The 13,961-nt window shown below is 40.9% G+C and overlaps 1 protein-coding gene and 1 pseudogene across 34 annotated transcripts in view; one reads left to right on the top strand and one right to left on the bottom strand.

Annotated features, from left to right (window-relative positions):
- Window positions 1–1,292: 1,292 nt before the first annotated feature.
- The window catches only part of SCAPER (S-phase cyclin A associated protein in the ER), a 221,071-nt gene continuing 208,402 nt past the window's right edge, over window positions 1,293–13,961 (top strand). For 14 of the 34 annotated variants that reach the window (XM_074318185.1, XM_074318193.1, XM_074318192.1 and 11 more), the window contains exons 1-2: window positions 1,293–1,391; window positions 11,846–11,912. In XM_074318185.1, coding sequence (XP_074174286.1) covers window positions 11,907–11,912 — 6 coding nt within the window. In that variant the 5' untranslated portion in view covers window positions 1,293–1,391; window positions 11,846–11,906. Of the gene's footprint in view, window positions 1,497–11,845; window positions 11,913–13,961 lie in introns of all 34 variants that reach the window. The other 20 variants (XM_074318195.1, XM_074318189.1, XM_074318187.1 and 17 more) reach the window with 6 other exon arrangements.
- On the bottom strand, window positions 6,204–6,800 carry LOC141568012 (ubiquitin-conjugating enzyme E2 L3 pseudogene; annotated as a pseudogene).

Genomic DNA, 13,961 nt, shown 5'->3' with positions numbered 1-13,961 from the left:
AAGAGTACGATGACGAGGCTGGAGCTGCAACACCACACCGAGGCCGCCTCACCTGTGCTGTCTCAACCACCAACGTCTCTCACCTCACCTTAAGTTGGTGACTCTTTGTGGGGACAGAGCCCCAGAGAGTAGTTTACAGGCTCTCGGCCTCAGGTGGAAAGGTGCTGGCTCGGCTGTGGCTGATTGGCTGTCGGCTGTGGCCGGTTAGCCGATTGGCCGCTGGTATAACTGCTGCGGCTACGGAGGAGAGCCGAGGACTGCCGAGGACTGCCGAGGACTGCCGAGGACAGCCGAGGACAGCCGAGCAGAGCAGAGGAGAGCGGAAGAGGAGAGCCGAGGAGAGCGGAAGAGAGGAGAGGAACAGAGTCGAGAGAGTTGTCTGTCGGTTGGTTGGCAGAAAGGCGGAAGGCAGGTCGCACGTCCGGTGAACCCAGCCTCCAGTGAGACCATAGTGGTATGGCTCCCCTACCTATGGCTCCGTGGGTGTTCCTTTTTGGCCTCACCATATCCTGCGTTCTTGTGTGGGGAGCGGGAGCAGAGACCTCACAGGACAGGCTGCCCCGCCTGAAAAATGGCACGGCGAGCAGGCCTCTGTGCACGACAAATGGTGCTGTGAGCAGGATCTCACGCACGACACTCTTGTTGGCATTGAGTTGGTGACAGGATCATCAGTTGACAGTCTCCATAGTCTCTGAGGTAGCCTCCATTGGATTCCATGACTTCCCCTCCCACCTACTGTGGTTGACAAGGGAGAAGGCAGGGGTGAAGGGTGAGCTCACCAGCTGGGTGAGAATGGTGGGGAATGTTCTTGTGATAATTATGGTCTAGGTCGAGTCTCTTTCCTCTTTTGTTCAGAACTGTGCTTTAAGTATCGTCATGTCATTCCGTTCGTGTATTTTGTCTCTTAAGTAAAGACATTGGCTGGGTCTCTACTCCGAGTCCTCCAAGCCTGGCACACAAGAGGGGCCGAGTACAGCTTTATGGCCGAGGGGCGGGTGTGATTGGCGTAGTCCTACGGGGTTTTTTGAGGCGCTTCCACAGGTCCAGGTGTTTGTGAGGCGGACCTCTTGGCCCTTCAACTGTGGGACTAACTGTGGTGACACAACAGGCAGAGAGAAGCCACTGAATATGAGCTAGCGGGCTGTGTGGCCAAAGGCGGCAGTGCCTGCGCAGCCTAGGAACGAGCTCAGCTTTCCAGAAGCAGCTGCACCGGCCTCCCGCCTCGGCGGCCCCTCGTCGCGAACAGGGCTGCGCCTGCGCGCGTGCGGCCGGAGCACGGGGCCGCCAGCGGCGTCGCGCAGCGCGCCCGGGGTCACGTGGTTCGCCGGCAGCCGCCCCGCCTCTTTCCCGGCGGGACGCTCGGGACCGCCCGAGCTGCGCAGGGCGGCGGGGTGAGTGTCCGCGAGGGGCGCGCGTCTTGCAGACCGGGCGGGCCTGGGCGGGGACGCCGGCCGGCGGAATACCTTGCAGGCCCACGGGGATTAAATGGCTGCGGGGTACGCCCTTTCACCCTCTCCCCTCACCTGGGAGTGTGGGCGGGGAGGGACCGGAATCGCTGCTGGGGGAGGGGAGCCGCGGCCGCTCGCGAGGGCCCGGGGGTCCTCTGAAGCGGCCTCGGACCGGGGCTGAGAAGGCGCAGCCGGGCTGTGAGGGCCAAGGGGTGGGCGCGGTCTGCCTCGCCCCTCACAGGGCGACCCCGGCGGCGCGCGGGGACGCTTAGGGAATGTCCACAGTGCGACGGCTTTCCGGGGGAGCCTCCCTGCCGGCCCTTCACCTGACAGGACAGGTGATTCGCCCGTCAGCTTGTTCTCAGCGGCCTTGGCCGCGCTTTCCCTCCAGCTGCCCGGGACACGACAGGAATGCTGTCTCCATGTTACACGTGAGGAAACAGGCCTGCGGGGCTGAGCAGCCTAAGCCAGGCCTCGCACCTCTGCCAGTGCTCCCTTCCCGGCGCCTCATTCGCGCCTTTCCCCGCCGGGGAGTGACGGGAACCATGGAATGCAGGCGGCAGGCTGGTCCGCGGGCAGCACCTGCTGCTGTCAAGTGCTCCGCCGGGGTGGGGCCGCCTGCCTCAGAGCAGCGTCCTGGAGCTGGTGGGCTGTGTTCCTCATTCTGTTTGCGCCGAGGTATTTCCCGTGAAAATAGCTCTTCAGTGTAGTCATCTTAAGGAATGGTAATTCCTTAGGAATTACAGTTTGCTATAGTTTTCCAACGTCAACTATTTCGTGCTCAAACAATCCGAGGTAGAAGGATGGGGTGGGCATTATGCCCTTTTGATGAATGAGGGAACTGAGGCTGAAAGAGGTTATTACTCGTTCCCGGTCACTTGCTGGTAAATGGCAGATATGCGATTAAGCTTTCGGACGTAAGGCTGGCAGTCTGCCTGTTGTCCCACTCTGGTTTCTATTGGTGTTCTGGCTCTTGTATTTTCTTCCGTTAACTATGACTTTTCCTAAACATGTGTTGGGTGCAGGTTGATTTATGCACCATGTTGAAATGATCTGAATAATTTCCAGTTAGGAATTAATATTTTACTTAATCAAAGAGCCGATTTTTAATATGATTTGGAAAGTTGTCTTTGTGGGAGGAAGTATGATATGATGACTTTGAAAGCAGATCTGAGTTTGATCTGAGTTTGAATCCCAGCTCTATTACTTATCCAGTGGCCGATTACTTACTTTTTGTGGGCCTTAGTTTCCTCGTCTGTAAAATAGGGAAAATATCCTCCTCATAAATTTGGTGATACTAAGAAAAGGAGGTGTCTGTAAAGCATTTAGAAATGTTCCTGGCCCATAGTAATCTCTCGGCAAATGGTGGCTCTTTGCCTTCTTTTTCCCGTTCCCTTGAGCTGCAGTTTTTTTATTTTCTATAGTTAACCAGTTGGTGGTTTAGGTCAGCCTACCTGATGAATTATGCACGGAGGCATCATCAGTGTTACTATATAAATGCATTTATAAATAACTTTGGTGACTTGGGGTCCAAAGGATAGTGTTTTAAACATAGACTTTAAAAGTATTTGTCCTAGGGCATAACAGATTATTAATAAAAGTTTGATTTGATATTAACTTGATTAATACCTTAATTTAGCCACTTTACAGGAATGTCTTAAAGATAAGTTATGAAGGCACTTGAGAGTCTGTCTTTTCTTTCACATTCATATCCAACCACAGTCCAACCTAGTGTTAAATTAGAAGAAAAAATTCTTTGGGAATCACATGTGAATATTCTTTAAACACTAATAGAAAGTGGTGGTGGCATTTAGTTGGATGTTAAACAGAATTCTCTAATGGTTCAATCTGATATCCACTGTGAGATTGGTATTTGTGAAATTGTAGAAATCAAAACTGCAAATGGCTTGTATACCAAAAATTAAAATAAGTCATTAATAAAAATCTGTTTCCAGTTTCATGTTGGAATGGTAACCTTTTCCACAAACATGTTTTGCTTTGGCAGTAGGTTTTATGAAACATAACCAAAGATCTGCTGTCCATTGGTGGAGCCAACCTTAAATTATTAGAAGGAAATGGTTTATAGAAAGACTTTTTCCTCTGTGACATGAAACACTAAGGATTTCATGAGGCTTTGATAAAATAATTAACTACTTTTTAATGATAACTTCTTAAAGTACTAAGCTCATTATATATTTTGAGAAGATAGGCAAAATGGAGAGTAAAATTAATTGCTGTGTGACAATGTATTTTAGCAATTAACTATGCCCGGGCAATTTTGTCGTATGAAAGCTCCCTCTCCATTGTTTTGAAGCAAATCTCAGACATCACATTTAGTTTTCAGAGATTTCAGTAGGTGTTAGGTCTGCTTTTAATATAGTATTGGAAAAGCAGGGTAGTTCTGGTTTTTTTCCAAGAGGCATGCCAGGTTCATGGGAGAAAATAAATGCTTCTTCGTTGATATATTCATGGTAGTCTGTATAGGAGTAATCAGAATTGAAAATCTCATTAAACAAGTTAGAATTATAAAACGTCTATTTTGCTTTTCAAAATACTTATTTTTACCGTAGTACACTTATTTTCCACTTAGCAAAGACATTAAAAATTACTGATAATTTTTGTGTTAAGTACCAGGCTCAAAGTTAAATACTTAGATTTTCTTTTTTTTTTTTTAATAAAGAACAAAGATTTCTTTTTTTTTCCTTTTTTTTTACTTTATTGGGGTGACAATTGTTAGTAAAATTATATAGTTTTCCGGTGTACAATCTGTATTCCATCATCTATAAATCCCATTGTGTGTTCACCACCCAGAGTCAGTTCTCCTTCCATCACCATATATTTGATCCCCCTTACCCTCATCTCCCACCCCCCACCCACCCTTACCCTCTGGTAACCACTAAACTATTGTCTGTGTCTATAAGTTTTAGATTTTGTTATATTTCAGAAAATGCAAATACACAAGTGATAGATTTTGTGAACATTAGAGAGGAACTGTGATTGCAAATCCTAATTTTTCTAGATTTTATTGGTAATCACGAGAACAATTCATAGATATGCTGTCCTGGCTTCAGTTAGATGGCCTGCATATTTTACAGTAACACTAGTGTATTAGCAGGCCTCTCACTGTATTGCGCCTATCATTTACTTCTTGCCCTTTCAGAACCTGTGTACCCAAACTTGAATAAAGAAAAAAGAGGCAGGCCTTTCCTGGTACTTGAGCCGATCTTCACATTTCTATCTCTGGGAGTCTCAGTGTCTTCACAGACATTCTGGGACTGCAGGGCTGGCTAAGACACGTGAGACTTCAGTACATCACTTGTTCAGAAACTTTGGGCAGAGTCAGCCTTAGTGTTCATCCCGTTTACTGACTTTTTGTCTTTTGCTTGGCCATTGTTGTGCTGTAGAGTTTCTCAGTTTTAATTTGTTTGACTAGCACTGCCAATATTTTGCTATATCCATCTTTTTATATTAACTGATTTTTCATTTATGATAGTAGTATACATTTTTTAATTAAGTAAAAGTGTAGTTCTGTTAGGTTGGTGCAAAAGTAATTGCAGTTTTTGCAATTAGTTTTAACCTTTTAAACCACCATAATGGTTTAACCTTTTAACCCTAAAAGGTTAAAATTTTAAGTGGTTTAAAAGTTTAAACTGCAATTACTTTTAAACCACTTTTGCACCAACACAATATTTAAAGAAAAATATTTGTAAATAATATTATAGGTAGTACTTCTGGCAGATATCATAAAAGTAGTAATCATTCAAATTTTGGAAAATCTAGATTAATAAGAATTAGGTCTCTTTTATAGCAGTTGTATTGATATCTATTTCACATACTATAAAATTTAACCATTTAAATGTTAAATGGTTTTAGTGTATTCAGGTTTTAGTGTATTTAGTGTATTTTGTGCAACCGTCACTACACTCAATTTTGAACATTTTTAATACTCCTGTATGAAACCTCCTAACCATTAGCAGTCATTCCCCATTCGTGCCCTCCCTCCCTCTTCTCCATCCTACTCCCTATCCTCCTGCACCACTACTCTGCTTGCTTTCTCTGTGGATTTGCCTGTTCTGGCATTCACGTTAATAGAATCAGACAGTATATGGTTTTTGTGTCTGGCTTCTTCCATTTAGCATAAAGTTGTCAAGGTTTTTATATATGTTGTAGCATGTATCAGAACTTCATCACCCTCTCCCTTTTTAAAAATAGACTTTTTTTTTTTTAGAGTAGTTCAGGGTTGTAGCGAAATTGAGAGGCAGGTACACAGACTTCCCTTGGGCTCCCCATTAACAGCATCACCCCCACCCCCAGAGTGGTATATTTGTTACAATTGATGAACCTTCACTGACACATCATTATCACCCAGAGTCCGTAGCTTACAGTACCGTTTCATTTTGGTGGTGTACATTTTCTGGTTTGAACAAAGGTCTAATGCCATGTGTCCACCAGGACAGTATCCTGCAGAGTACTTTCACTACCCTAAAAATCCTCTGTGCTTTGCCTATTTGTTCTTCCTTCCCTCCTAACCCCTGACAACCATTGATCTTTTTCCTGTCTTTGTAGTTTTGACTTTTCCAGAAACTTCATTTCTTATTATTGTCAAATAATGTTCCATTGTGTGGATATGCCACATTTTATTAATCCATTCATCAATTAATGGACATTTGGATTCTTTTCACTTTTTTTTTTTTTTAAGTTTTTAATCCTTTTATAGGTTACCTAAACCATTTTTGATTAAGAAAACTGTAGAAAGTTAGTAACTGCCACAAGCAAACGCCAGGCGGTGGCACGTGTCAATTTTCCACAGAGTCCTGCTTTGCGGGGTGTCTGCGCTGCTCTGGGTCTCTGCTCACACTTGCTAGAATCAATCGCGGCAGATTTTAGTCCACAGGTCGCTTTTCCCCATATTTCTTTGTAAACTCTTCAGCATTCTTACAGAATTTTTTACGGTCCTTAGACTATTCTTCAGCTAGGTCAGCCCGAAGGGGGTGCTCGGGCTGGGGGTCGTTCACCAGTGCTATGAGGGACTGGATTACTTGGTCGGTTTTGGTTGCTGGCTTCCAGTTTTCAGCACTAATTACTGGCAGACAGACCTGCCCCTTTTCATCAATGTTGGGGTGATAGATCTTTGTTTTAAATGTGATCTTCGGTGGTTTGAATGGGTACTCTGCTGGAAAGTTGATTTCGATTCTGAAGGCCCCCTTATCATATGGAGGGTTATCAGGAACAATAAGCCCTTGCCAAGTCAATAAATTAGCTTCATCAACCTGGATGTTACGGAAGTTTTTCATTCCACATTTGCGGATTTCTTCAAGCTCCTTCATCAGCCTCCTGCTGGCCGCCATCTTGGATCTCTCTTTTCACTTTTTGAATATTAAGAATAATGCTATTGTGAACATTTGTGCACAACTTTTTGTGTGGACATTGGCTTTCATTTCTTTGTGGTCTGTACCTAGGAGTGTAATTGCTGGATCATATGGTAACTATGTTTAACTTCTTGAGGAACTGACAGACTGTTTAGAAACCAGCTGCACTATAACATTCACAACCAGCAGTATATGATGGTTCCAATTTTGTCATCCTCTCCAACGCTTGTTATTGTCTGTCTTTTGGACTTTAGCCACCCTAGTAGATGTGATACAGTATCTCACTGTGGTTGTGGTTGTGATTTGTATTTCTCTGACTAATGTTCAACATCTGTTCATGTTCTTATTAGCCATTTGTAAGTCTTGTTTTGAGAAATGAGCACACAGCTTTTTAAACTGGACATAATGGCATTTAACCTGACATGGGCTCTTGCTCTTACTCTTGTGCATGCCAGCTTTGTATTGGTTTGTTTCTTCATATCATTAAGTGATTGCTCCCCAGAAACCATTCGTGGTATTGAAATACTCTGCTGTGACACATATGTCCCTTATAATTAATCTACACGTTGTAATACCTATTTACCAAGTGCATTTGGAACTATCTAGAATTTAACTGAAAAGAAATGCATGCATTTCAGTACCACTGATTTTCAGTTCAGAGGCAGAGAAAATTTGTTGGGTGCCAATATGAATAGTAGTGCACAAGACACTTAATGATGTAAGTATTTGGAGTAAATCAGTATCTGGTAGGATTTAAGAGGTAACATTTCAGTCTTGAGCCTCCTCTGCCACCCCCCCACCCCCCACCCCCCACCCCCACCTTGGGGAGAAAAAGGCCTGGTAATTAGACATTGTGATCTCTGGGTTGAAAATTTTAGAGTGAAAGCTGAGTCTAATCTTTAGTTTGAAATTACATTTAAATTTGAGTAATTGTAATCTTTTAAAGTTGGACTTGCAGTGCAGTCACAGAAAATCTGGAAAATAACAAAGAAAAAAGTACCCATGATTCCAGTGGTTTTGTGCCATTTGGTGCTTCACACATAATTTCTTTGACATTGAATATACTCCTACAAGGTAGACACTTCCCCACTTTACAGTTATGGACCTTGAGATTCAAAAATCTTTAAAAAAAATGCACTTGAAGGTTACATAGATTGTAAGCTGCAGTCTTGGGATATGAATTTGGTTCTAACTCCACAGTTTATAGTCTACTTCACAGATTATGCTCTTTACTCCACATTGCTTCTTGGCTTTTCCCAGTCTGTTTTCCAGTGTGGATAGATCATATGGTACATAAAATTTTCTGTCTGTCTTAAAAATGTTGTTGGTATCTAGCCTACCATTGTCTTTATTGGAAAGTTTCATTGATTGATTCTGGAATGATCAAATGAATAATAGGTAAAAAAGTAATTCTGCTTAATCAACAAGCCATTCAACTTCTTTCCTTTCCTTCAGAATCTTTCTTGAGTGACTACAATTTGTAAGACACTGTCTTAAGTAGGGGAAAGAGGAGATCGTTCAGAGATATCCCTCTCTTCAGGATCTTAAAATGTAGTCGAGAAGAAAATGATCATACAAGAGAAATGGGGAAGAGAGAATCACACTTATTTTTTGAGCATCTACTATGTGCTGGGTTTTGTATGTTAAATAAAAAAAATATTTGTATACCTGTTACGTGTCAGATATTGTATTAACTGGTCAAACCTATGGTGTGTTACCATTTAACTCCGAAGAGTAGATGTTACTCTCTTTGCAGATGAGAAAACTGAAGTTCGGAGGGATTAAATAACTTGTCCAAGGTTATGTAGCTAGTAACTATAATAATAGGCTAAATTGAGATTGTTCACCATTTTCCACTGTGCCATGCTGATTTCAGTGTATATGTCTCATCTAATCCTTCTGACAACCTTATAAGTTAGGGATAGCCTTCGTTTTTTCTAGGTACCCTTTAAAAAAATCAGTTTTATTGAGATATAATTTACATACCAGAAGTGCACCCACTTTTTAAGTGGACAGTTTACAGGTATTAGCAAATTTATATATTTTGTTGTGAACCACTACCACTGTCCTGATGAGAACATTTTCATCTCCCAGAAAGTTCCTTGTACTCCTTCTTAGTCCTTCTCCAACCACGGCAACCCTCTTTCGGTATTTCTCGCCTATGATTAGATTTGCATGTTCTGCACTTCATATAAATGGAATCATTAAGTATATATTCTTCTGTGTCCAGTTTCTTTTTCTGAGCATAATGTTTGATGTTTATCCATTCCGTGGTGTGTATCACTTCATTCCTTTCTGTTGCTTTCTATTCTATTATATCAATGTACTACATTTTGATTATCTCTTCTGTTGATGGATATTTGGGTTGATTTCAGTTTTGTAATATTATGAATAAAGCTGGTTTGAACTTTTGCATGTAGGTGTGTGTGTGTGGAAAATACGTTTTTTATTTCTGTTTGGTAAATACCTAGCCTTCATCTTTATTGATGAGAATATCAATGCTCAAAGAGATTAAATGACTTCTCAAGGTCACACATAGTGATTTGGTTGACTCCAATGCCTCCACATACTCTTTCTACTATACCCTGCTTTCCCTCACTTTTTAGAGGTAAGGAATATAGAGGAAAGTGGTCCGGGAATGACAGCTGTCTGTCAGCAGAGGATATCAGAGTAGGCTTCTCGAAGGTGACTTTTGAGCTGGCCTTGAAGAATTGGTAGGCTTTGAATATGGTAGAGGATGAGAGGAAAGAACATAGAAAGCAAAGGTTCTTTAGCTTGGGCTTCATTCATTTGTAAGTATTAGCACCTGCTCAATGCCGTGTACTGTTCTATGTCCTGAGGCTATACCAGTAATAAGACCAACGAATATCATAGAAGCTTGCATTCTTCTTGGGAGAGATGGGACAGTATATCAATTAAGTAAATAGTACAGGTGGTAAGTTTTGTAGAGGAGAAGTGGGATAGAGAGTGCCAGTGGTGGAAATCAGGATAAATGGGTTGCAGTTTTTAAAAGAGTGCTTGGAAGACCTCACCAAGAAAGTGACCTGTGAGCAAAGATGGAGTGTCCCAGATGGGGTTCTGCAAACAAACCCTGAGGCAGGAGTGTGTCTGGTATGTTGGGGAAATAAAGAGGCCAGTGTGGCTGGAGTGGAATGAACATCAGGGAGGAGAGAGGAGCGGGAGATGTGCTCGGAGACAATGGGAGGTTACTGTGAGGACTGTGGCTTTTACTCTGAGGGAGATGGAAAGGCATTGGAGAGTTGTAAACAGAGGCACTGCATGGAAACATAATAGCTTTATTGAGATACAATTCATGTGTCATACAATTCACCCATTTAAAAATTTTTTCTTAGTGTATTTAGACTTGTGTAACTATCGCCATAATAAATTTTAGAACATTTTCATCATCTCCAAAAGAAACCCTGTGCTCGTTAGCAGTCACTTCTGTTTCCTTCCAACTTTCTAATCCAGTCGACCAATGATCTATTTTCTGACTCTATGGGTTGCCTGTTCTGGCCATTACATATAATTGTAATCATACAATATGTGATATTCTGTGCCTGGTGTCTTTCACTTCATGTAATGTTTTCAAGGTTCATCCATATTGTAGCAGGTATAAGCACTTTTCCTTTTTATAGCTGAAGAATATTCCTCTGTATTTGGGTGGTTTCCACTTTTTGGCTATTATGAATAATACTGCTATGAATACTTCTGTATAAGTTTTTGTTTGGACAGATGCTTTCATTTGAGGTGCTGCATTTATTTAAAAGGAGCGAATTCACTTGACAAAGGAAAAATGATCGAGGCTGTCATCCTAGAAGGTTTGGTCGCAATTGCTGCTTGCTTTTCTTTGTTCATTAACTGTTCTTACAGGGATAGGCCATTCTTTTTTAGCAATTTCCCTTCTCCTTTGTGTTCTATCTAGTTTCTCTGCTTCGGATTTCTTTAAGTAAAAATTTGGCCACAGTAAGTAGTTTCCCTTACAGTAGGAACGGTATTACGCTTTGTTGCCCACATCTGTGAGGGAAAAATAAGGATGTGCATCATCCATGGGTAGTACTAGCTCCATAGCTGTATTAATGTTTCTAATTCTATTTATGTTTATGAGTTAAAAGTGTAACTTTAAAAATCAATAATGATATCTGTATGCAAAATAATGCCCTGGAATACAATCATCAGTTTTGTTGAACTTACAATGAACTTGCGATGACAAAGAGTTCTTGGACTTCTTCTGTGAGGTGTAAATATGGTAAATTTGTTACCATAGATAAAATTTGTTATACAAAATTTCTTATACCACACTGTTACAAAAATAAACGTTAAAATTCCTTTATAATAATACAAAAAACAAGTACCTAAATATAAGCAAATAAAACTTTGAATTAAAACATTAAAATGAAAGTTTCCCCCCCTGAAAGTTTGGGCCAACAACATGGGTGTGCATGTTATACGGGAGCACGTTATATAATACATGGCAAAATACAGTAATTGGTAATTAAAATATTCTGAAAAAAATGTCAGTTTTTGAAAGTTCCGAGGGAGATGTTTTGTATACTGTTTGGAGTTCATTAGTAGATCCTAAATCTATTCAGTGAAAGCAGCATTTAAAAAAAAAAAAGAATAGAGAAGGAAATACCAGAGCATCTCTCACATAATAGAGATAAATATCATTTCATGAAACTTTTGCTTCAGTTAAACGTGTGAACTGAGTCAGGATGTAAAGTGTTTGTGTGTGTGTGTGTGTGTGTGTGTGTGTGTGTTTATAGATGGTAGTAAAAAAGTTTGAAGCCTCTGGGTTTGGGATATCGTGGACTAGTCATGTAATTAACACTGTTTCTCTTCCATTGAATTTGTTTTAGAGAACATGGAGTACGTAAAACATATCGAAACAGGCAATATAAAGGAGCAATTTTATTTTTTGTTTAATTTAATGAGAAACTTGGGATGAGATTTGTATCTTTTTATGAATAAAGATGATTTCCTGACAATGTTATGACTAATTGTATATGTGTGTATATTTTGTTATAGGAGTCACACCTCATTGGTTTATGTGGTAAATGAGCTTCTTGGCATAGAAGGGAATTAAAGAATGATGGTAAGTGATCAAACTACCGTAAACACTAACCTTAGTTTTTTATGGCCTTCCTCTTTCTTTCCTTTCTTCCATCTATTTTGATTTATTATCTTTTTTGATGTAATATTTATTACATATAAGATACTCTGTGGAACACATTTGTTGTAAAGTACAGTAAAGTGCACAACTGTGGATGTGATACTCAACCTGAGAGCTCCAGACTCGCTCCTACCGTTTGTGGGACCTAGGGCAGTGATACAAATGCAAGCCAGTTTCTTTTATGTCTTAATCTTAAAAAGTTATAAGTTCATGCCAACAGCTTGACCTGCTTTCCTGCCTGGGGCCCAGCCAGCTCCTAAAGGAGCCATACTTTCCCTGGGGCAGGCAAATTGGAGGTTAGGCCAGGGCCATCTCTGGATTTGGGATGAGGACTGATGTCAAGCTCCCCAGAAAGCCTGCACAGACAGGTTCCCCTCCCCCACACCTTTCTAACTCAAGATTTTTAGGCAATTATAAGTAGCTTCTTAAACTATCCCACTGAAACCCAGGAGGAGGAAGACCACATATCAGTGAAATCATATAGTTCTCGACTTTTTCTGTCCGACTTGTTTTGCTTAGCATAATAATCTCAAGATCCATCCACGCTGTTGAAATGTCACTATTTCATCTTTTCTTATGGCAGGAGATAGTATTCCATTGTGTATATATACCACATCTTCTTTATCCAATCATCTATTGAAGGACACTTTGGTTGTTTCCATGTCTTGACCATCGTAAATAAAGCTGCAGTGAGCATCAGAGAACATATATCTTTACAGATAAATGTTTTCAGATTTTTTGTGTAGAATTTACTTTTTAAGACTGACTAACATTCCATTGTGTGTATACACTACCGTATCCATTCATTTGTCGTCAGATAGGGTTGCAACCATGTCTTAGATATTGTGAGTAAAGTTGCTATGAACATGGGTGTACCAATATCTCTTTGAGACCCTGCTTTCAATTCTTTTTGCTGTGTACCCAGAAGGGATTACTGTATCGTATAGTTATTCCATTTTACATTTTTTAATAAACCTCTGCCTACTGGTTTCCATAGCAGCTGTACCATTTTACATTTTGACCTATAATGCACAAGGGTTCCAATTTGTACATATCCTTGCCAACACTTGTTTTGTTTTGTTTTGTTTTTTGACAGTAGCTATCCTAATAGGTATTGTGGGCAATCATTTTTACCAGTTTTTGGTTTATCCTTTATTGTTTATATTTCCGAAAAGAAATATTATAAGTATATATATATAAATTATATGTTAATTATATATCACTTTATCTTTCTTACACCCAAAGATATCATATTCTGATACCTGTTTTTATTCCTGCTTAGCAATATACCCTAGAACATTAGAGATCCTCATTCCTTTGTGTAGCTGCATAGTATTTCTTCTTTATTTGTGTAACTTTTAAATAGCTTTCATGGGCAAGGTATAGTAAATCACTGCTTATCTGCCACTTGTGGCTCTAAGGAATGTGGCCCCAAACCGGAAGGTAAATGGAAAATGCCTGTGATCATCCACAACAGAATTCTGAAACTACTTTTGTATGTTAGAATTGAACAGAGAAGTAAATATATTTTAGCCAGTGAGAGCTAAGTTTCTTACTGTTAGACAAAGAAATTACAAATATGGAAAGGGGAAGGCTAAAATGAATGAACCCTGTGGTGTGGGATTGAAATGAGAGGTTTTAGCATAAACTCATGGTTTTTCATATCTGTGTAGAAATAGATACAGACATACAGATGTGTGCATTGTAGATTGGTGTGCATATATATAGTTCCTGTTATTTCTCATTCTGTGGGTTGACAGGGCATTTTTTTTATTGCTGTGCCTGGGGTGCTGGGATGGCAGCCGTCATCTGTGGGCTCTCCTCCGCTGGAACATCCAAGATGGCTCAGCGGATGGTGTCTGACAGGTGGAAGTTCAACTGGGGCTGCCAGCTGGAGTGCTGCCTTTACCTGGTCTCTGGATGGGCTTCGGTTGGCTTGCCGGCTGGGTTTCAGGAGTGAGTGTCCTAAGA

The sequence above is a fragment of the Rhinolophus sinicus genome, linkage group LG13 (assembly GCF_036562045.2).
Source record: "Rhinolophus sinicus isolate RSC01 linkage group LG13, ASM3656204v1, whole genome shotgun sequence".
NCBI lineage: Eukaryota > Metazoa > Chordata > Mammalia > Chiroptera > Rhinolophidae > Rhinolophus > Rhinolophus sinicus.
The sequence above is the reverse complement of the archived record's forward strand: the minus strand, read 5'-3'. Positions and strand labels throughout refer to the sequence as shown.